At 39.4% G+C, this 21,776-nt stretch overlaps 1 protein-coding gene and 1 long non-coding RNA gene across 7 annotated transcripts in view; one reads left to right on the top strand and one right to left on the bottom strand.

The window, feature by feature from the left end:
- LOC134736989 (uncharacterized) overlaps window positions 1–1,302 on the bottom strand; it is a 190,979-nt gene extending 189,677 nt beyond the window's left edge. For both annotated transcript variants that reach the window (XR_010121496.1, XR_010121497.1), the window contains exons 1-2: window positions 1,134–1,302; window positions 727–878 (exon numbers count right to left, since the gene is read on the bottom strand). This is a non-coding gene — a long non-coding RNA (uncharacterized lncRNA). The remainder of the gene's footprint in view (window positions 1–726; window positions 879–1,133) is intronic.
- The window catches only part of ELP4 (elongator acetyltransferase complex subunit 4), a 252,778-nt gene extending 235,487 nt beyond the window's left edge, over window positions 1–17,291 (top strand). For 4 of the 5 annotated variants that reach the window (XM_055282022.2, XM_063641876.1, XM_055282021.2 and 1 more), the window contains one exon: window positions 16,903–17,291. In XM_055282022.2, the coding sequence (XP_055137997.1) occupies window positions 16,903–17,034 (132 nt within the window). In that variant the 3' untranslated portion in view covers window positions 17,035–17,291. Of the gene's footprint in view, window positions 1–2,134; window positions 2,320–16,902 lie in introns of those variants that run through there. The other variant, XM_063641880.1, reaches the window with a different exon arrangement.
- The last annotated feature ends 4,485 nt before the right edge of the window (window positions 17,292–21,776 follow it).

Here is a 21,776-nt window from a genome sequence, read left to right as displayed (position 1 = left end):
TTTTTTTCAGAACTTCTCAGATGATGTTTTGACTCATGATTTTACAGCATGATCAATGATCATTTTGTGTGAAATATTAATATTTAGTTACAGAGAAATAAATTGTAAGATGTTTAAGATAGACTTGAAATATACAAGACAGTTAATAGATTTAGGATGCAAACACCTATAGATACTAGTGTTACCTGAAAATAAATGTATAATGAAAATAAATATATAATTGAAGATGCCTGTTATAATTTTTTATTTAGAAACAGAACTACTAAGTGTTTGTAATACACTCTGTAATTTACAAATATTTGATTGGGTAAATGTTTGATATATTTGCTTAAACTGATTTTAGAGCAACTAATATCCCTGTAGCACATAAGCTATCATAATGAAAAACAGAAGAAAAAATGCCACTACTTGATGTATTTCTAAAGGAAAAACTCATTTTTTCATCATTTATTAAATAGCAAAACTTGTCAGTATTGTACTTCAGAAATCATTTGATGAAAAAAAATCATGCTTTCTTTTGCTCTGAGTGTCCCAAGAAATTCTTATATGTGGTTTTAGTACTAAAGGACTCTAAAGAAAATGCAAAAATATGTATGTTTTATTTAACTTAGATCTAAAAAGCTTAGAGAATAACCCTGCATAACAATTACCAAATCAATTCCCTCCACAATTTCATTTTGGAGCATTAATTTTGCAAATGCCAAAAGGAACATTCTCATTGCATACCTGCAGACCCTGGATGAAATGATGGCAAACTTCAGGGTTTCTACTTGACCAGAGTGGCTCTTCTGGCTACAATGAAAATGTGAGACAGGATTTAGCCGATTCGGTGTATGAAGTCATTGGCTCTTCTCTATTTTGAGGATCTTTCAGACCTCCTTGTAAAAAAAAAAAAAAAAAAAAAAAATCAGCTCAAGGGTAGTTAGATGGTGGGGGGAAATCCCCCACATATAAAAGCAAATTAGTTTTTAAAGAATAGAAAATAATCTGTATGAGAAATTACTTCTGAATTATCCAAGTGGAAATTAAACTTAGCTCCTGTTAACATTTCTATAGAAACATGCATTTTGATTAAGCCAAACAACCAAAAGAAAGACCCTAAGAGCGGCATAGTCATTTATCTATATACTCACAAATACTTTTCTTTTTTCTGATCAGCAGTATTTTTTTCTTGCTTTATTTGCATCATTTCCTTTAACTTTATTTCCCATTATTCACAGAGAAGCTTTCTATCTAAGGCTGAGTTGAATTACTGCTTACTTCCCTCTGTGAAGTCACTTCAGCAAAGAGTTACTCTTTGGAGTTAGGTCCTCATCTCTAATCTGTATCCCTCAGCTGAAGCACTTGGTCTTTGGCTGCCCCATCACCACCCTAAGGCACGTAGAAAGAGGGCTCTCGCTTTGCCCAGTCTGTTCACCGAGCTCCTTTTCAAATTGGTGAGGAGGGAGGTTTGTGGAAGGGGGAACTAGATGTATCAAGCGACTCTGTGAAGCCAGTGTAATTTGTAAATTTGCCATAAACTTTTAAGTGAGAGTTGGAGTGGGGGTTTTGAGGGTTAGCATGCTTTCAGAAATCAAAAGGAAAACAGGAGTTTTCATTTCAGAGGGCTCTGATACTTAAGATTTTTTTTTCTAAATTTTACCAAAGCTATTAATTAGCAATTAATCAACATAATTAAAAGATATTAAAGTATTCATGACAATATTGTTATGCTATATACTTACACTTAAATATATAAATAGGCAAAACACACATAACAGCATTTATCAAATAATACTAATTAATATCACCTGGGTGTTAATTTAAATTTGAAGGAAGTGAAATATACACTACGTAGGAGAGTGCACCTCTATCTGTCCATGAAGAGTGACAAGAATCACTGCTGTAATTGATACTTTTCATTCATTATGAAAAGCTTTTATACACTCGGTATAGAGAAAGCCTCATTTCATTTTCTCAAACCAAAAAGATACTACCTAAATGCCTTTGTATAAAAGCTAATACAACATGACAAAAATAATATTATAGTCCTCAATATACATTGAACTGGTGAAAGAAGTTAGGAACATTTTGACAAAGATAAAGCATAAAATTAATTTTCATGTTATTTTCTTTGTATTCACATTCATACCAGGTAGATTTTGTCAAATACCTATAGTAAAGAAGAACTTGTTCATGCATGCAGAACAAAATAAAAGAAGATTAAAAGCTCCAGGAAATCAGCCTGCTTCAAAAAACCATTAAAGTGTGCCTATCCCTCAAGCTTTACAAATGTGTTAATTGTCGTGTTTCAGTCATGTAAATATGTTTCAGCATAAAGTAACCAAGATTTCCTGTTAGAGAAGCAGCCCTGTCTGGGGGTGTGGGGGTAGGGAGGGACGAAAGAGGACTAAATAACGCACTGTAATGAAACCTGCCTTTGGGCAGCACATGCTTCGGTTCTGAATGCCCAGAAATACTTCGCAGACACTCTAGGCTGCCTAGCAATGGGGATTTTCTAATTCTGGCTAGCTTGACAAAGTAAATACAACTATTGAACATAAGGCAGCTCCTAATAAAAAACAACAATTCCCCCTTGTAAACACCTACATTTGGCCCCATTAAAAATTCTTTCTTCATACCGAGGAACTAGCAGACCCTTAAATGTGGGGGTCTCAAAGTAACTAGAGAGTAGTTGGGAGATTTAATGCTGCCAGGATGTTTTACATTGCCATTTCCACCGAGCACTTCATACCCCATCTCAGGGCTTTGTAGAGTAATGTTCTGCATACACTGTGGGGCATTATGCAAGCAAACACATTGGCTATTATGCTCTGAGGACTCATTTGTGTACAGCCAAAAGGAAATCAACACGTTCATGTATGTGTTAGACACAAATATATATGATTGCCACATTTCGAAGAGGAGTGTTCATCGAAAGCTGCCAAATTTGAAAGTTATTAATATTTAGGGGACTGACATTAACATGGTAACTTAGCAATCTGGTGAACTGTCTGATTTCAGAATTCTCTGATTCCTGACTTTTCACATCTTAGAATTTCTCTATTCCATAAGCTGTGTATCAGTCAGACCTCTGCCAATCCTTAAATTGGATAGTGGATCTGCTGCAGTTCTTAAAATCTCTGGATTAACCTCAAATGTGCACACACATTTATCTGCTAACAGTTACTAAGTAGGAGCTTTCAGATTATAGTAAGAAGCAAACATTAGTTTGAATTCTAGCAGACAAACACAAAGATATTGTTACCTTTGCCACTTCTAGAGTAGTTTCCATATAATATACTTTTAAAGAAAAACGAGGATAAAAAGGAATTCTCATATAATTAGTAGTTTGAATATATTTCTGAAAGACTTTTTCAAACTTAACATTCAGATCTAAAAACATTGTTATGTTCCTAAAATATCTTAGTATTCTTAAGCCACCTGAGGGGTAGTACCCAAAATATTGCTCGTTAAATGTCTCCTCACTTATCTTGGGTAGGAAAGGGACTTCCCAGGCAAGGCAGGCTTGAAGAACCTGTTAAAATACTAGTCCATCCAAAGAAAGACCCCAGTTCTCTTCCAGTTACGGCAATAGCAGCAGCAGGCACTAGATCTGAAGCATCTCTCAGCTTGGCCTTGCTAAAGCTTCATTCAAATTCTACACACTCTGGAGCTTATATGCTTCTGCCTGTATTGTGTGTTCCAGAGCCACACAAGCCTTGGGTTAAGCAGCAGTTGGAGACCAGCAAAAAGGTTGCCAGTGAGAAACCCAGCTACACAATTAAGGAAAGATGAGTAGAAGGGAGTCAGTTGGGGAGATATCAAGTAACTGATTTAGGCAATGTTGCACAATCAGAGGATCACAGGAATAGTGACCATGTGTGACTTATCCATCCCATTCCTTTATCGCAGACATGATGCTGCTGGGGGAGAGGGGGCTGGTCAGGGAGAAGGCATCTTTCACAGTGTTTTTACTATCCAAGTACAGTTTAACAAATCAAGCTGTGTTATTTCAACTGTTACCTACATGATTTTTTTTTTCAGTTCTACTCATTTCGGAGCATTAATGAGAATAAAATTTACAAAAAAAAAAAAATAGGAGAAACTAAAAGATACTGCTTTCAGTTTGCATAGAAAGTCAAACCAGGCCAAGCATAGTGGCTCACATCTGTAATCTCAACACTTTGCGAGGCCAAGGGAGGAGGATTACTTGAGCCCAGGAGTTTGAGACCAGCCTGGGCAACATAGTAAGACCCCCATCTCTACAAAAAATAGTAGTGTTAGCACATTGCTGTAGTCTCAGTACTCGGGAGGCTGAGGCAGGACAGAGTGAGACCCTGTCAAAAAAAAAAAAAAAAAGGAAGGAAGGAAGGAAGGAGCGGGGGGAGGGAGGGAGGGAGGGAGGGAAGGATTGAAGGAAGGAAGGAAGGACCGTTTTAAGCTTTCCAGGAATAATCTAGTTTGTTCTTTGTCAATGCATAAAATAAGGGAGGAGAATTCTTAAACGTCTGAAACAAAGGAACATTGGGATTGAAAGATGGTGGTATATTTATTGCTGTGTAGCCAAAAGATTCCAAGTCACATTTTAAAAGAATTAAACTCAGCAAACCATCCCCACAACAGTAGAAACTGCTAGAGTTTCTCCTTCATGGACATTTCGCACAAGTCTCAACTCCTGTACCTGGAATCTTCTGTTGGGCAGGCACGAGATTAAGAACCACCACTCCCCACAGAAGGAGGGTGAGGGTGAGGTGGGAGTCACTTAGTAGCTAGAATGTTTCTTCAGAATCAGAAGAAAGCAGGATCTAATAGCCAGTACCACCTTTGGGGAAATTCTGTCTCTTGTAGAATATGCATGTTGCAACAATTTTTTTTCTATTATTGCGAATGTCCATGCATGACTTTGTAAGGATGTGGGTAAGATGGCCCTGATATTCATAGAAATAAGCTCACATCACTTCCTTCCTACCCCTTGCCCTTAAGTATTAAATCCAAGTCACTTACTGCACTTTAGAAACTCTACAAGATCTGACCACTGCGTACCATGCCAGACTTCTCATAGCCACTCCCCTGCTCGTTGACTGCTTCAGAAAAGCTGACTTTTTCTCTGCCTTTCAAGCATGCCAAACTTATTCCCACCTCAGGATTTTTCCATTTTATTCCCTTTGCCTGGGACTTCTTTCTCTGGGTCTTATGAATCCCTTCTCAAAATTTAGGTCTTAGTGGCCGGGCGCGGTGGCTCAAGCCTGTAATCCCAGCACTTTGGGAGGCCAAGGCGGGCGAATCACAAGGTCAGGAGATCAAGACCATCCTGGCTAACACAGTGAAACCCCGTCTCTACTAAAGATACAAAAATTTAGCCGGGCGTGGTGGCTGCGGGCGCCTGTAGTCCCAGCTTCTCGGGAGACTGAGGCAGGAGAATGGTGTGAACCCGGGAGGCGGAGGTTGCAGTGAGCCAAGATTGTGCCACTGCACTCCAGCCTGGGCGACAGAGTGAGACTCCGTCTCTAAAAAAAAAAAAAAAAATTGGGTCTTAGCTCAAATACACTCTCCAGAGAGGCCTTCGCCTACTGGAGTCATACTCCCAGCCAGCATCATATCGCCATGTTTTGTTTCCTTAAAAGCACCTCTCACCACCTGGATTATTTTCTTTCTTCTTTTTTTTTTTTTTTTAGACTAAGTCTTGCTCTGTCACCCAGGCTGGTGTACAGTGGCGGGATCTCAGCTCACTGCAACCTCCACATCCCGGGTTCAAGCGGTTCTCCGATTCTCATGCCTCATTCTCCTGAGTAGCGGGGATTACAGGCATGCACCATGATGCCTGGCTAGTTTTTGCATTTTTGGTAGAGACTGTGTTTCACCATGTTGGCCAGTCTGGTCTCAAACTCCTGACCTTAGGCCTGCCTCGACCTCCCAAAGTGCTGGAATTACAGGCATGAGCAAACGCGCCTGGCCTAAATTATCTTCTTTTTTTTGTTTGCCCTCCTATGTGTTGTCAGTCTCTCCTCGAGTCATCTAAGTATCTATATATTGTCCCTCCTAATCTTTGAAGTTCTCTGAAAGCAGGTGTCTTACCTGCCTTGTTCACACTATTTTGTCTCTAGTGCTTAGAAAAGTTCTGGCACACAGAGTGTAAACTGAAGCCAGACTGCCCAAGTTCAAATTCCATTGGAATACACTGAAGTTGCAACCTCACTTCTGCTCTTTTCCCATTGTTTCAAACATGAACACGTGGTCCACAACAGCAAGGGAAGTTTGAAAATGAAGTTTTTATTCAGAATTGTTTTATATTCAAGGGTTCTGCTACTAAAGTAAAATGAGAGAGTAGATATTGGGAAAAAAAATATCAATCTCTGCCATAATTCACTTACTCCCTCTCCAGGCATGAGTGAGGAATCCTACTGGCTAGAAACTGCAAAAATTATCTGCCTTGGCAATCAAAGACTTTAGCCCAGTTTGTAGCACCCACTTCTCTCTGAAAGAAACTCCTTTGTCCATCATCCTGCGTATCCCTCTAGGAAGTTTTTCCTTGTCCGTTATCAACCCTGGCTACAGAAGGTCACCATTGGAGAGTATGCCCTTTGGGGGCTCCACAGTTTTCACAACTCAGTTATTGATAGATCAGCTTTGGGGGCCTAGGATTACTGTAGAGGCTGAATAATTACAGGCATTTGGCCAGGCTTGTGGTTTCTTTGGCAATACAGTTTCCTCAGGACTTAGAAGATTTGCAGTCTGTTTGCTTCCCTTTGGTTCCACATGCAAGTAATCACAGCCAAAGAGCTTGTCTTACATAGTTCTAGGATTCAGTTGCAAGAAACAGATACCACCTAGTTATTTTATGCAGAGGGAAAGTTTATAGAAGAAAATGGGGAATTAGTGAAATAATTGGAAGGGCTGAAGGATATTGCCATCAAACTGGCCACCAGGGAAGCCACTACCTGTGCCATAGTCAGGCACAGGTACCAAGGTAAAGAATTGGGAGACCACCACTGGAGGTATTAATTGGGAGACCACCACTGAAGGTACACATGTATGGGGCTGCACTCTTGGGGTTAGTAAATCCCACTGCCACCCTTGCAACTTCTTCTTGACCCTCATGAAGCAAGCAACTGGGCACAGAAACAGTGGTTTGGCCTCAACTTCCACAACCATCTCTCGACTCCCGTGAAGCTGTTGGCTAGTCAGTGGAATCCCAGCACACAAAAATAAATGGTCTCCACAGCTGTGCTTGCCAGTTGCGGTAGTTAAAACAGCAGTGAGATAGCTCTTGTTTCTGTTCCATTTTTTTTAATCTAGTACAAATGCATCTAATTGGATAAACCTAATGCATACCTTCATAGCCCCTGATGTGTAAGAAGACACACCAGAAGACAAGATACTTCCTGATGGATGCTGAGCACCCATTCCCCTTGTTCATCATGACTGTTACATTGTAAGACTTCAGTCTTAGGCGAGGCATGGTGGTTCACACCTGTAATCCCAGCTGCTCAGGAGGCTGAGGCCAGAGGATTGCTGAGCCCAGGAATTCAAGGCCAGCCTGGGCAACATGGTGAAACCCTATCTTTACAAAAAGTACAAAAATTAGCCAGACATGGTAGCTTGTGCCTGTAGTCCCAGCTACTCAGAGGCTTTGGGAGGATTGCTTGAGCCGAGGAAGTTGAGGCTGCAGTGAGCTATGATTGTGTCACTGCACTCCAGCATGGGCAACAAAGCGAGACTCTGTCTCAAATTTTTTAAAAAGACTTACATTCTGGCTTCTCTACCCTTATCTTGCTCTTTGGTCTTATCAGTAGCTGCCTTGAAGCCATCTAAAATAATAGACTTGAGTGGGAAGGCAATACCCTTAATCTTTTTTCTCTGAGGTGACTCCCATTTTCTGGCCAGCCACTTAACAAAGGTATTTAACGAAGGCTTAGGGGCACAGACATCTGCAAAGGTTGTCTGTCTTGGAGTGCAGGTGTAGAAACAGTTGGGTATTTTCAACCCCATGGGGCCCCAATTGCCAAATTGTTAGTCAGTTTAGGTTGTGGGCTGCAGGTAGTCCCTTCCATCTCTTCTTGCAGATTCTATAACTCTAGCCTGAGTTCATCTGTCTTTTATAAATGAATTTGCTTAAAGTGGCAAGAAGCTACCAACACACTAGTGTTCTGAATGTCTGTAATGTTCCACATAGAGCCTCTGATTAGGAGGGAGAAAATTTGCCCTCCAAGTTATCACAAGCATAACAAGGCTCACCAGCTTTCTACTTTGCAATACTTGACCTCACTGCCCATCTTCAAGCCGCTAAGCCAACATACATTTAGGTAGGTGGTAGAACTTGAGTGCTTCGCTTGTCAGGTACCAAACTATATAAACAGAATATAGATTAGGCTGTTATTGCAGAGATCCGAAAACACAGTGGCTTAAATAATGTAGAAGTTCATGTATCTCTCATAAAGCCCAGTTAGATGACCCAGTATTCTTCTGGTGGCCAGATGGTGTCGAGAGAGCCTGTACCCATTCTATCTTTTTGCTATGCCCTCCTCAGCAAATAGCTGCCGTTTTGTGTCCAGGATGACTGTGTTAGCACCTACCGTGAAGTCCACATTTCAGCAAGTAGGAAGAGGGAAGTTAGATTCATCCCTAACATTCAGAGAGCCTAGAGCAAGAATGCAAATGACCACATAATTATTATATGCCTAAATACTGTAAGTTATTAAGCCAACAAACTATTAAATATGTTTTATCTTCCTTCCTTCACACATATACCTCCCTGAAAAGCCAAGTTTAAACTTAGGATCAGGGCTCCACTCCAGAACATGAAACACAGGGAGAATTGGCCTACAGCATGCCTCCTTTCTCTTCCCTCCACTGCCCCCTTACCACACACAAGGGCACATTCACACATGTTTGTGGATGCCCAGCTTGCACATCCAAACTGTACCCCCCACAAATGGCCATCTCCTGGCTACTCCTTGGGCCCCACGTTATACACACAGACAACACAGTCGACCCTTGGGGAATGAACCTGGGGGAGAGACCTGTGCAGGCTTTGTAGTCATTTGGACAGGGAATTCTGAGGTTATGAGTATCTAGAGGATGTTTTATAAAGAAAGGCAGGCTGGACGTGGTAACTGACGCCTGTAATCTCAGCACTCTGGGAGGCCAAGGCAGGCAGATTGCTTGAGCCCAGGAGTTCGAGACCAGCCTGGACAACATAGTGTGACCCCATCTCTACAAAAAAGCTTAACGGCCGGGTGCGATGGTTCACGCCTGTAATCCCAGCACTTTGGGAGGCTGAGGTGGGCGGACCATGAGGTCAGAAGTTCGAGACCAGCCTGGCCAACATGGCAAAATCCCATCTCTACTAAAAATACAAAAATTAGCTGGGCGTGGTAGCACATGCCTGTAGTCCCAGCTACTTGGGAGGCTGAGGCAGGAGAATTGCTTGAACCTGGGAGGTGGAGGTTGCAGTGAGCTGAGACCATACCATTGCACTCCAGCCTGGATGACAGAGTGAGACTCTGTCTCAAAAAAATAAATAAAAATTACAAATTAAAAAAAAAATCAATTGGACTTGGTGGCATGCATCTGTGGTCCCAGCTGTTTGGGAAGAGAAGGTGGGAGGGTGACTTCAGCCTGAGAGGGGAAGGTGCTGTGATTGCGCCAGTGTACATCAGCCTGGGCAAAACAGTGAGACCCTATCTCACACACACAAAAAAAAGAGTATGGGATCTAGAAACACATCTCCTTTAGCCCTGTAATTCCTCACCCTGTAGGATGGGGCATGACCAAAGGAGGTGTGGATCAGGACCTAGGGCAGGGGCTCTCTTGCCAAGATCTAATAGCAATTTTAAGGGAAAGGATAAGTAGATGGTGCCTCCTCTTTAAGGAGCTCACCCTGAAGTTAACCATAGCACTTCTACTCAAGATGAAGTGACCATAACTTAGTCGCTCAGCCTCTTCTATTGGCAAGGGAAGCTAGGAACTGTGACCCCTGTTCTGGAAGGCTATGTGCCTCACTAATATTTAGAAATTCTTGTACTCTCTGAAAAGGAGAATATATTTTGGGAGTAAACTGGCAATCTTCGCCACAGACACATGCCTTTTCACAAATCACACTTTCGTTTGGACAAGTGAGTTCTTCTCAATCTGCTTTCAGAGGTGAATTTGGAGGCAAGACAATACTGTCAGTTATAATTGACGGTCAAAATAATTGCACACCTGAGCATTTTTCAATGGACAGCCAATGTGCAGTGTTCCAGCGCTGAAATTTTGTCTGATTTTCAGATCAAATCAGGAAGGACCCAATGAATATTTTTCCATTTAAAGCATATAGTATGATTATGACATTCAATAAAATTCAATTAAGATTAATCATTTTAATCTTAAACCCTGGGCATGAATTGGGCCTTAAATAAAAACTTAAACCTAAAACCTAATCATGTTTAGCAGAATTTGCTCCAGAAATATTCAGCTGCTACCAAATGTACACTTGCCAATCTGAAAAGAGCAAATATTTGGTTCTGGCATTGTTTCCACTGGCCTATTCATATATGACAATAATGCAAAATTCAGCAGATGCATCCTCCACGCTGCAAATCCTAACCAGATGTAGAATAATTACAATATAATATTACATTGTAATTAATAATTAGGGAGTAATACAAATATAACAATATAAAATATGATTATATAATAGCATATAACGTTGATTTTTTTTTCGCAAGTTGAAACAACACTCTGAAATCTTGTGAAGATATCATAGCAATACTATGATAGTGAACATAGTCTGTCTCCTTCCCTCCATCCTCCTCCTCGTGACCCTGAAAGGAAATCTGTCTTTCCACAAAGGAAGGAGAAATTCTCTGTTTATCCATAGAGCAGGGGAGACTCTGAACACATTGCTTTTATTCCCACCTTCTGGACTAGTGTGGACTAGTGGGGTCATCAGGTACGCATTTCTTGGTCAGAAACCATGAATGGGGCCCCCGCAGTCAGCTATAGTTCACATACTGAATGAATGCTTCTGGATGGTGATCATTTTGCTGTGGCCCTTCTGGAAATTGACATGCCACTAGTTGTCTCCCAATATCCATTTACTCCTCCTTCCATAGTAATAGATTTGTTAAATATTTTTGCACACTTTTAGACTTTTCCCAGCCTCCCTTGAAGCTAGATCTGGCCATGTCTTTGTTCTGGGCATGAGTGGAAGTGATGTGTCCAGCTTTCAGGTCTTGCCTTCTTGGCCCCTTTCTTCTCACAAGCTAAGAGCTAGCAAGAGCATCAGCCTTGCAGCCAGAAGTGGAACCCCTTGTTGAGAATGGCAGACCAGTCCTTCCCACTCTGAATTGCTTACTTCTGGACTGTAAAATGGGAAAGGAATAAACTATCTTTTATAAGCCATTTTTGGAAGAGAGTAGGAGTGTCTCTGTATTATAGCTACTTAGCCTGTACTCTAATTCATTCCCTACCACTGGGAGCAGTTCAGAATACAGACTGTGGCTGCAGAGATGAGTATATCATCCTGCAGTGAGTGCATCACAGCTGAAAGCCTGCAGTGGAATAGGATGGCGTGCCTTTTGAGCATTTGTTTCCTCCCCATTATATAAAGGGGGGGATATGCTTTTAAAACTCGAGTGGGAAAGCTTCATCTTCTGACATTTCCTTTATTAGTTATTTTGCCAGCAGTGAAGACATGTGCAAAATACAGGTTTTAAAAATAAAATGGACCCTAAATTGCCTCCTTAATACAGCCATGCATATATACACTGGCCCAGAAGCCAGGCATCTTACATACCCCATTTTCACTCCTGCCTTACTCAGTATGAGGGAAAGTATTCAGACTTTTAAAATCTCAGAAGCAGGGACTGCAGTTGCACTTTCCTTTATATGTCTGTAAGGAGCCTCAGTAGAGAGTAATTATACTAAATACTCAGATTCCAGGCAGACTGAGACCTGGTGGCTAAGTCTGATGTGCTGTTGCTATTGTTTATATTTGTTCATTATATTTGTAGATTCATTTCCTTGACCTAATAAACTCACTTGTTTTTATCTTGTTGTACCACATGTACTTTTATGAACCACCTCAGATCCTTTTTTGAAGCAAGAAGAGATAAGTAAATTAGTGTAGAACTTGATAGTTCACAAAACACTTATACATCTCATTTTATTCTGACAAGAGTCTTATGAGGGAAGAATCATTCCCCCATGACAGATGAGCACACTGAGGCTTAGCCAGCTGAATTGACTTTTCTGAGGTCACATGGTGAGTGAATGACGGAGGCAGGTATCAGACTGTCACTCTCTGCCTCTGTGTCCAGTGCCCACAAGTCCTGGCCACCTCTGTTAAGGGACCAATGTAGAACCTGTGTGTTCTAAGGTATTTATAAGTTGTTGTTTTTTGTTTTTGTTTGTTTGTTTGTTTTTTGAGACAGTTACTAAAGTTTTAAAGGTTTTTTTGTAGAGATAAGGTCTCACTGTATTTTATTGTCCAGGCTGGTCTTGAACTCCCAGACTCCCACTTCGGCCTCCCAGAATGTGGGGATTACAGGTGTGAGCTACCCTGTGCCTGGCAAGTTTTCATTTAAATTGGCAATGTTTTAAAGAAAAAGGAAAAAATCGATTAGGAGTCTTCTGAAATATTAATGCTTATTTCTGTGATCCTGAGCAATACAAATTGTGACTTTTCAGGAAATGTCAGAAATGTTTAAAAGGTTTAAAATAAATCTTTAGTCATCTGCTAAGGGTTAAAGTATGCTACATCAGTTGTTTTCAGAAAACAAACAGTGCCTGATGGTTTGGTCTTGGCAAAATGTGAAAAATATAAACTGATTAAACTTATGTTAATGAGTATTTACCTGCAATTTGTCTCAAATCCAGGTGTAATCTAGATTCATTATCTTGCCCCTTCTGTCTGGGAACTGTGAGTGCTGAGCACATGCCTGGCAGGCTGGGAGAAAAGGAATTAGGAAGGGAAGTGTTGAGCCAGGAATTCCAATCTTATGTGTCTATAGGATCAGTTTAGCCGCTGACTCAGAAGGAACAAAATATAGACAGTGGCTAAGCCCAACAAAGAGACGGAGAGGCAAGTAGAGGGGAAAGAATCTCAACGTCCGGCTCTCCTCGGTACCTCTCGGAGCCTCAGAGCAAATCACTTCTGCTGCTGCTGCTGCCTTATTATGACCCTGGGCTTCCCATGGGCCTAAGGGTGCCTTTTGGCAGGAGTCTCCATAATCTGCCAGAGTGTTTTGCTAGCCTCACTGTTTCCCTCCTTGCAGCATTGATCCAGTGGCATTACAGCAAATCACCCTGGCCTGTGCAGGAACCTTGGAAGTTGTCACACCTTTCCAAGATCCATTTGCCTACACAGAAATCATTGTTTTAGACAAGGCATTAATGGAAAAAGTAGGCAGGCAGCCAGCCAACCAGCTATCTATCTCCTGCATCACACAGTCTCTTCCTTCCAGAATCTGAGAAAAGAAAATCAGGTGGAAAAATTTCAGCTCAAGAAGTAAGATATGGTTTTGGTTTTGGCCCTTGCTTCAGAACCCCAGGTATAAAATGAGAAATATGAATACCTTGATTTGGCTTTCAAGGTTGAGAATAATATGGTTTTTTTGTAGTCTGATTTTTCTTTAAACCATTACTCAGTGAAACCTCAGTGTCTAAAAGCTTATATACCCTACAGCCCTGTAGTTTTAAGCCTAAAGGAGGTCACCATGCTATGCAGAGTATCTTGCAGCATTTTTTTCAGAAGACAGATCTGGGATACAGCAGCATCTGAACATTTACATGTCAAGTGTGTAAATGCTTTGGAAGCCTCAAAGGAAAAAGCCCTGACACACCTGGCAAGCCTGGAAGCTGATCGCTCGTTCTTCCTCGCTGTTTCACATCGCACTGACATGGCGCACAGGGGGAGGCTCAGAAAGAAAGAAAACAAAATCCACTGCTTGAGAATTTAGATTGCATAGTAAGCTCATTCAAGTAATAATCAACAAAAGCAGGCAAAATCACACATAGATTCACATATTTCCAAGAGCCATCCTTGGGCTTTTTCAAAGGACATGAATATACAACTAGCTTTACAATGTAGCATTTGGTTAAAAGCAGTTAATCATATTACTCCTAAATTTTTATGCTCAAAGTCTCACACGAATGATATTTGACTTTACTTCAAAGCCATTCAACCTGAAAGATTTCCAAGCAGGTCATATGTCACTTTTAGCCACTTTTGCTCTGAAGAGCTTTCAGCCAACTGCCTCACATTCATTGCCTAGAAAAGCAGAGGCTGAGAAATGCTGAGCCAGTACACAAGCAAATAGGTAGGCTCCTGAAATAAATTGTATTATGCTTGTTCTAAATAAAGCACGCAAGTTTTCTCATTTAGATTATCAGAGCAGTATGACCCATTAACTAAATGCATCATGTAATCGTAAAGATGTATTGGTTCTCCTGTTAAGCAAATCTCCATTCTTCATGTCAGAATCCAGTTTATTACTTCAGACCCAGCCCAGATCCCAACCCCATAAAGCTTTTTCGTGTTTTCCTTCCCCAACTGTGATTTCTGGTTTGTGTCTGCCTTTCTTGTATACATAACTTGGAGTGTTCCCTGTGAGGGTTACCTGTGTGCTTGCCTTATTCATGTTACTGGATGGTAAGGAAATGAATGTGGAAGGTACTCTATTGACATAACCTTTCAGGATCCCTTGCTTCAAGTGGATTCTAAATATTTGTTGACGCCACTTGATTTACCAAACAGCCTAATCACCATCTGACATCATTTGTCAGGTCCCAGCCAAAAGTATATACATACACGTTTCTTTATGGTAATTTTTTTTTAGATAACCTTCAGATTATGCACGTATTCTGGTCATTTTTCTTTTGCTCATTAGCAATAACAACAAGATCTTAAACATTAAAACTGAGACATACAATTAAAGGTTTCTTTCCCTCCTGCTTCCTCACATGGACACTGATAGAATTAACCCTACACAGACATTTGTAACCCCAAACTTTAGAACCACACCTGCCTTTTGGATTCCTGAGCCTTTTTTTTTTTTTTTTTTTTTTTGACAGAGTCTTGCTCTGTTGCCAGACTGGAGTGCTGTGGCACGATCTCGGTTCACTGCATCCTCCGACTCCCTGGTTCAAGCAATTCTCCTTCCTCAGCCTCCCTGGTAGCTGGGATTACAGGCATGCACCACCACACCCAGCTAATTTTTGTATTTTTAGTAGAGACGGGGTTTCACCATGTTGGCCAGGATGGTCTCCATCTCCTGACCTCGTGATCCGCCTGCCTCAGCTTCCCAAAGTGCTGGGATCACAGAAATGAGCCAGTGTGCCTGGCCGATTCCTGAGCCTTTCATGCCTTTGTTTCTGCCTGAAATCTTTCCTGGAACAAACTAGAGCATAAAGAAATGAAAGAATTGCGTAAAACAAAGAAATAAATATGTCTTTATTTGTGCTTTTTTTTATCATTCAAGAAATAGACATTTAATTGCTTAATAAGTGACAGGCTGGGTCCCATGGATACTAAGAAATAGTTCTATATGGATATTACTGTATGACTGTTACAGCTTTTCTTGACCCCCTTGACCTTTCTGACATCTTCGTTGATCATGCATTTGTATAATAGTATCTTTTATCCTAGATATATTTGTATTAAAAATAAGTACAGGCAGGTTGAAATCAAGGAAGAATATTTTTTCCTAAATTATTTTTAGTTTTAAAATATTTTGATCATGTGCACACAGCTTGTGTTTACATGACAATAAAAAGCCTTTATTCAAGAAAGAAACTAACTGGAGCATATGCTTGTGGACCACAATATTTTGACCAAAAAAAATATGGTTCTCCCCTTTTTCATCTGTTTCCCCCCCCCCATATTGAAGGGAGTTTTCCAAATGAAGGGTTTCAGCTAGGTTGTCTCCAGGTCAGTTCTCCTCTAGAAGGCTGTGTGCAGTCATCAGTGTGGAGCCCTGTGCTGCCTTATCTTTAGCCTCCCACACCACTTTGTGTCTCACACAACAGATATGTTCCTTTAAGTTTGGATTTTTATGAAATTTTGCGAGCTGGGATCATGGAGAGTTAAATGAATTTGATATTCTTTTGAAAACAGAAAAATGTTCTTTTGAAATATGGATGTTTCTCCCTAATTACAGTAACTTCTGTAATTGTGGTCAGTTGCTGGGGTCAGTTTAAATCAGCCTGTATCTGCAGAAAAACAGTTGGGATGGGCGGGATTGGGAGGGTGTTCAGAGCAACACTATACTTTTGAAAACATGACCCAACGTTATGCATAGAAACAAACTTACCAAGACCCGTAATAGATGCTATGGCTGACTTACCTGAACATATGAAAAAATTGCCCCTCTGGTTGGTATCATTTTTTTATGTTGTCAATATTTCTGTGAAAATTTTAAGTTCCTAGAGAAAAGTATAACCTTGAAAAAGAATCGTCAGGTCAACTAATAGACAAAGACAAACAAGTATTCATGGGAATCTATAATTGCTGAAAAGCTACATTTGACCTTAAAAATTGCATGTTGGAGCTCTGGCAAAATAAAACAAAGCCAAGAAGAAAAAAGACGCCTGCCGTTATTTATGCGATATTTCCAACGTTGCTGTTATTTATGTGTTTACATGTGTTCACTTCTACCTAATGAGAAAAGATCTTAATACATTTTGGTTTGGACACTGAAAATGTTCCACTAAAATTCCTGGTACAGTTTCTGTGATGGCTGTAATTTGTAAAATCCAGTAGGAACAGGAGGTGATTATACTGGAATTCAGTCTGAAGAATTGTTTTAGCAGGAATTTTATATGCAAGACTAAATGCTGATCAACAGAGCATAATATTGTATTCTGAAATATGCTAGCCAAAGCAAAATTAATTTTTTTTTCTTCTTTTTTTTCTTCTCCTGAAATCTTCTGCCATAGCGACTGCATTTGCCTCCAGACTTGTCAGACACAGTGAGCCGCTCAAGCAAAATGGATCTGGCAGAATCCGCCAAGCGGCTGGGCCCAGGCTGTGGCATGATGGCCAGAGGCAAGAAGCACCTGGACTTCTAGGGATTCCTCCTTAGTCGTTGCATGCAGAATTCTATGACACTCTAATTATGATTGCTAATAGCTTATGTAAATATTTTTCTTAACAATTTGACCCTCCACTCCTTGAAAAACACAGGATTATAAAATGGAGCCACCATTTCTCATTTTTTAACTTTTTACAGAAATAGCACAGCAGAAATACTTTTAAATTTTTCCTTCATGCTATAGAGAAAATAATTTTATTTTTAAATAAATGCCAAAAAATGTCAAAATCTCAAGATGCCTGACAGTGGTCATTCGTGTGTGTACTAAGGCATTCAGTGTCATGGTAAGGTGCATGTCACAGCAGGTAGCATACAAAACATGATGAAATTCAAGATTGTATATGAAAACATACTTTCTCTTTATTACAGAAACAGTCACTTGCCACCAAAAATGCTGTTTTTTAATGAAAATGTGTTTACTAATATATAAAATAAATTTGCATTTATGAATCCAGTTATTAAATTGATAAAGACAAAATAATATTTTGGGATTTAGACTCCACTAGAGATAATTAGTCTACCATAGTAGTTATTAAATATAAAGAACTTGAGTGATAGGAAACATAGATAAAAGAAGTGGATGGTCTCTAGTTTAGTAATCCTAAACAATTGAAGTCAGTACTATGAAATTATGCCAACAGGCATCATTCAGGATTGAAATTCAAACTGACAGCTACATTAATGCTAGGATACCAGGAGAAAAACATATACTGGAGCTTGTTGAGAGATTTTACAGAACATAGGTCTGAGACAGTGAAAAAATGAAACTAACTCAGATTTCCATTGCATCACATAAACCTTTTGTTAATTATGAACATTGGTTGAGTGTGTAAATTTCTAACCATGTACACATGTCTTTGGGGGGGTATAGCATATTGAACCAGTTTTCATATGAAACACTAGGTGTTTTAATTATAATTCTATGTTCTCAAAGCTTTTGACAGATAATAGATAAAAAATGAAAGTTAAAAAGTAACTTGCATATTTAAGAGTCTTGATTTTTTAAAAGGTGTTTAACATCCATTGGGAGAAACTGAATTTCCAAAATACATTTTCAAATGTATTTAATATTTTGAAGCAGTTATAACTAGCATTTTTAAGCAGCTTGCTTTTAATATACCACAAATTATACTTTACTTGTTCTTGACAACATTGTAGAAAACAAAGACTAGGTTTTAAAAACTGTCTAACCAATATGATGAATGTCAGTCACTTAAAAAACCCACTGTAGCATAAACACATACTGTATACAGCTTTTATTCAGAATTAGAATAATTGAATCAATGACAGTGATTTGCCAGGATGTCAAATCTCTCCATCATATCCTGTCACTACGAGTTTATTTTTTGTGATCAAAATCAAAAAGACAACTATTTTGTCACCCACTATTTCATTAGTACTAAAAATCAGGTTTCTTATTCTATTTTTTTTAGAATGTCTGGTTTATTTTTTTCATTTCTTTTAATTCTAAAGACACAGATTCTTCCCCATTTTCTTTTCAAAATAAAGTTTCAGAATTGATCTGTCAGTTAAAATTAAAGGGCTTTATATTAAGCAAAGGTGCTTTTAAATTTTAAAGCAACTTCAAAAAATTGATTTAGTCCATAGATAATAAATAATGTTGTGCGGATACTCCACAAAAGCTCTGCTGTGTCCTTTGAAAGCATTATGAACATTCTGAATAAATTCAAATGAGTATTTTAGTCAGGTTATTATTTTAATAACTGTAACCTTTTTCTTACCGTGTTGATTCATTTTATACAACACACAATGGAACAATTACATAGCATTTGACTCGCTGAAAAAGAGATGTGAGGTCATCAGATATGTAAATTGCTTGTCAAAATACTTAATAGGTCATTGATTTACTTCCCTGGCTACCATGTCTATAAAATTAACAGCCAATTACTTGTTAATATATGCTTTGCAAATAGATAAATACTATAAAAATTGAATGTGCATATTTGAACCCTTATTTTAAATATAAAAGAAACTTTTCAAACTCAGTAAAAGTGCATTTTGAATAATAAGAGTACCTGGGCTTTCCAAAAATCATATCCAAGTGGCTTTGTTTTTCTAATTCACTGGGCTGGCTTTGTAAAAATAAGCTACTGGAGAGGGGTGTATATTTTTGTCTTCCTCTGATAAAAACCCACTCTGAAAATGTGTTTTCCTTTCTTCTGGAAACATTATTTGTTACTCATTATGTTAATAACTTACTACATAAACATATCTCTCTTCAATAATGCTACCTTAGGTATAGACACCATTTTGATACATTATGAAATATGCACTCCATTAACAGATTTTTTTAAATTATCAGCTTGACTCAAAGATACAAATACTTAAGAACAATGCCAAACATAGTATCTGAAATGATATCTTTTAAGTGTTTCTAGTATATGAACTTCAAAACCCTATATGGTATTCATTTCTTACACTAGATTTGCCTTTAACATGAGATAAATATTTTGACTACTGCAGTTTGCTCAGGTGCTCGGGTTCTAAGACTTTTTGAATTTCCTTTTAGTAGCCACTATACAATATCTACTTTTCTCTTCCATTTATTCCTTATGTCCACCTCCAGGATCTTTAAATACTAACAGCAGACAAAATAAAACTACTTTAGAAGGAAGCGACACTCTGCAATCAATTCCCTGTGCATCTTTTAACAAATGAGACACACATAGGCACACAAAAGGAGAGTGGGGGGACCCCCCTATTCATTTGTTTAAGCCCATTATTAATGTCATTTCTAAGACAGCATGTTACTGCTTTCCAAAGATAGTCACCATTAACATTATTGAAATAGGCAGTACTAACCCTAAGTACTTACACTTTGAACTTTAAAACTGAGAAGTTGAGTCATTCAGTACCAAGCCAAAACACAGAAAAACAAAAAAGCAGATGAGGTTTATTCTTGAGAAATGAAAAAGAGAAGAATATATATTTGGCCTTGGTGAGCCAAACATACAGAGAAGAACAGGCTTTTTTAAATCTTACTAATATGAGAGGCCCAGAGTAAAAAGAAATAAGCAAAAGAATATAGACACAATCCTAAGATGACATTCACAGAACAAAGCTGAATCTTCAAATAATACTGTATGAGTGAATCTTAGGAAACCTAGTGATGATAAAAAGTAAGAAGAAATGGCTGTGCGCTGTAGCAAGAAACCAGTTGTTTACCATTTAACAGTTAGGAAGCATAGCTTTGGGGGAAAAATATTGTGGAAATTCATTGCAGTAAAATGCATTTTTTTTACTTAGAGCAGTTTGAACGTTTATTACTTAAAACATTCAGCTCTTACTCTATTCACCTGGTTTTCCCAAGTCAGTCAAGGTTGGAGAAAAATTTTAGACTTTTAGTCCTGGGATTCTACTGAAGTCTTCACAGGTAATCTCCATCCTGGAAGAAGGTGTCAAAACATCCCTGCAGATACCCCATTGATAAATATATAAATATATGTATCGTTAAATAAATAATAAACAAAAATAAATTATTTCAACAATGAGTAAAAGGCCAACTCCCAGGCACTGCTACCACACAGTGCCTGCCATGCTGTCCCCAAGAGAGTGCCTGGAGCTCTGTTTGGAAGGACAGCTCATGTCCCTAGGGTGTGGGCAGAAGGCAAGGCAGCCGTTCCCATCCTGCTGGACCAGAGGGCTTCTGCAGCTGAGCAGCCACTTCTTCAGACTATACCAGACTGTGCCACTTTGCCCTGGCAATCCTGACCTTTAGAGCACACATATACGTGCCCAAGTGCACACATACAGATCCTCCGCTCCCACATCACTCCTTTTCTCCCATTCCCACCTCTTGCACCTGGCGTGCCACACTCAGGTCTCCAAAGTCTCTGCTCTCTACACAACAGAACCGTGGGCCGGAACTGGCTGCCTGACCGTGGTGGAAATTATAGCCAGTGAGAAGGAAGAAGTAAGCCAGCCAGCAGCTGTGGCATGCACTCCCACATAGCCCTTCTCTGACAGTTCCCTCAGCACATGGCCCTAAGGGAATATAGGCTGCAAAATGTCAGGAGGTAGAAATGTCTGCACCGGCAATTGTACCAACAGTGCATATGTGTGTGCACTCCCCTGCAGAAATGTGCCGCTGTGCAGTGCAGGCTGACACTGAACAGAACTACATGCACACATACAAAAACTGCAACTTAGGAAGGTGTCTCCAAATGTGCAGCAACTCTGGTGGAATAAAATTATTATTATATTTCATGCCGGAGCGATGAATCTCAATTACCTGTTCACAAGTAATTCCTTAACTAAAAAACAGTAGATATTGAACAAGAAGGTCATGTTTAAATCCTTCCATTAATTTCTACATTTCTGATCATTTGCTTTTGGGGATTTTTTTAAAGCAGAGTATAATTCAGTGGAAATGTGTCTTTGTCCCCAGAGGTTTCTGCATGTGCAAGCATTTTAATCTAGACTGCCAGAACCCCCAGGCTTTTTACTGAAGTTTGCAGAGGAAGACTTATCTGTATTGACTTATATGTTGCACAGAACAAATAAAAGTCTCAGACAGGCCTTTTTTACCCAACAAAGGCTTATTTTTTTCCAACCTTTGCTTGGGCTCAAGCACTCCTGCCCTGCGTGCCTCCACTTTAAACATGATCAGATCTGTGCTTCATTGCAAATAACAACTAACCAACAATGGGCCCTGCTTCATAGATTTGGGAATGTTTGGCTTAAGCTGCCAATGACTGA

Source organism: Symphalangus syndactylus, chromosome 6, assembly GCF_028878055.3.
Source record: "Symphalangus syndactylus isolate Jambi chromosome 6, NHGRI_mSymSyn1-v2.1_pri, whole genome shotgun sequence".
Lineage (NCBI taxonomy): Eukaryota > Metazoa > Chordata > Mammalia > Primates > Hylobatidae > Symphalangus > Symphalangus syndactylus.
The sequence above is the reverse complement of the archived record's forward strand: the minus strand, read 5'-3'. Positions and strand labels throughout refer to the sequence as shown.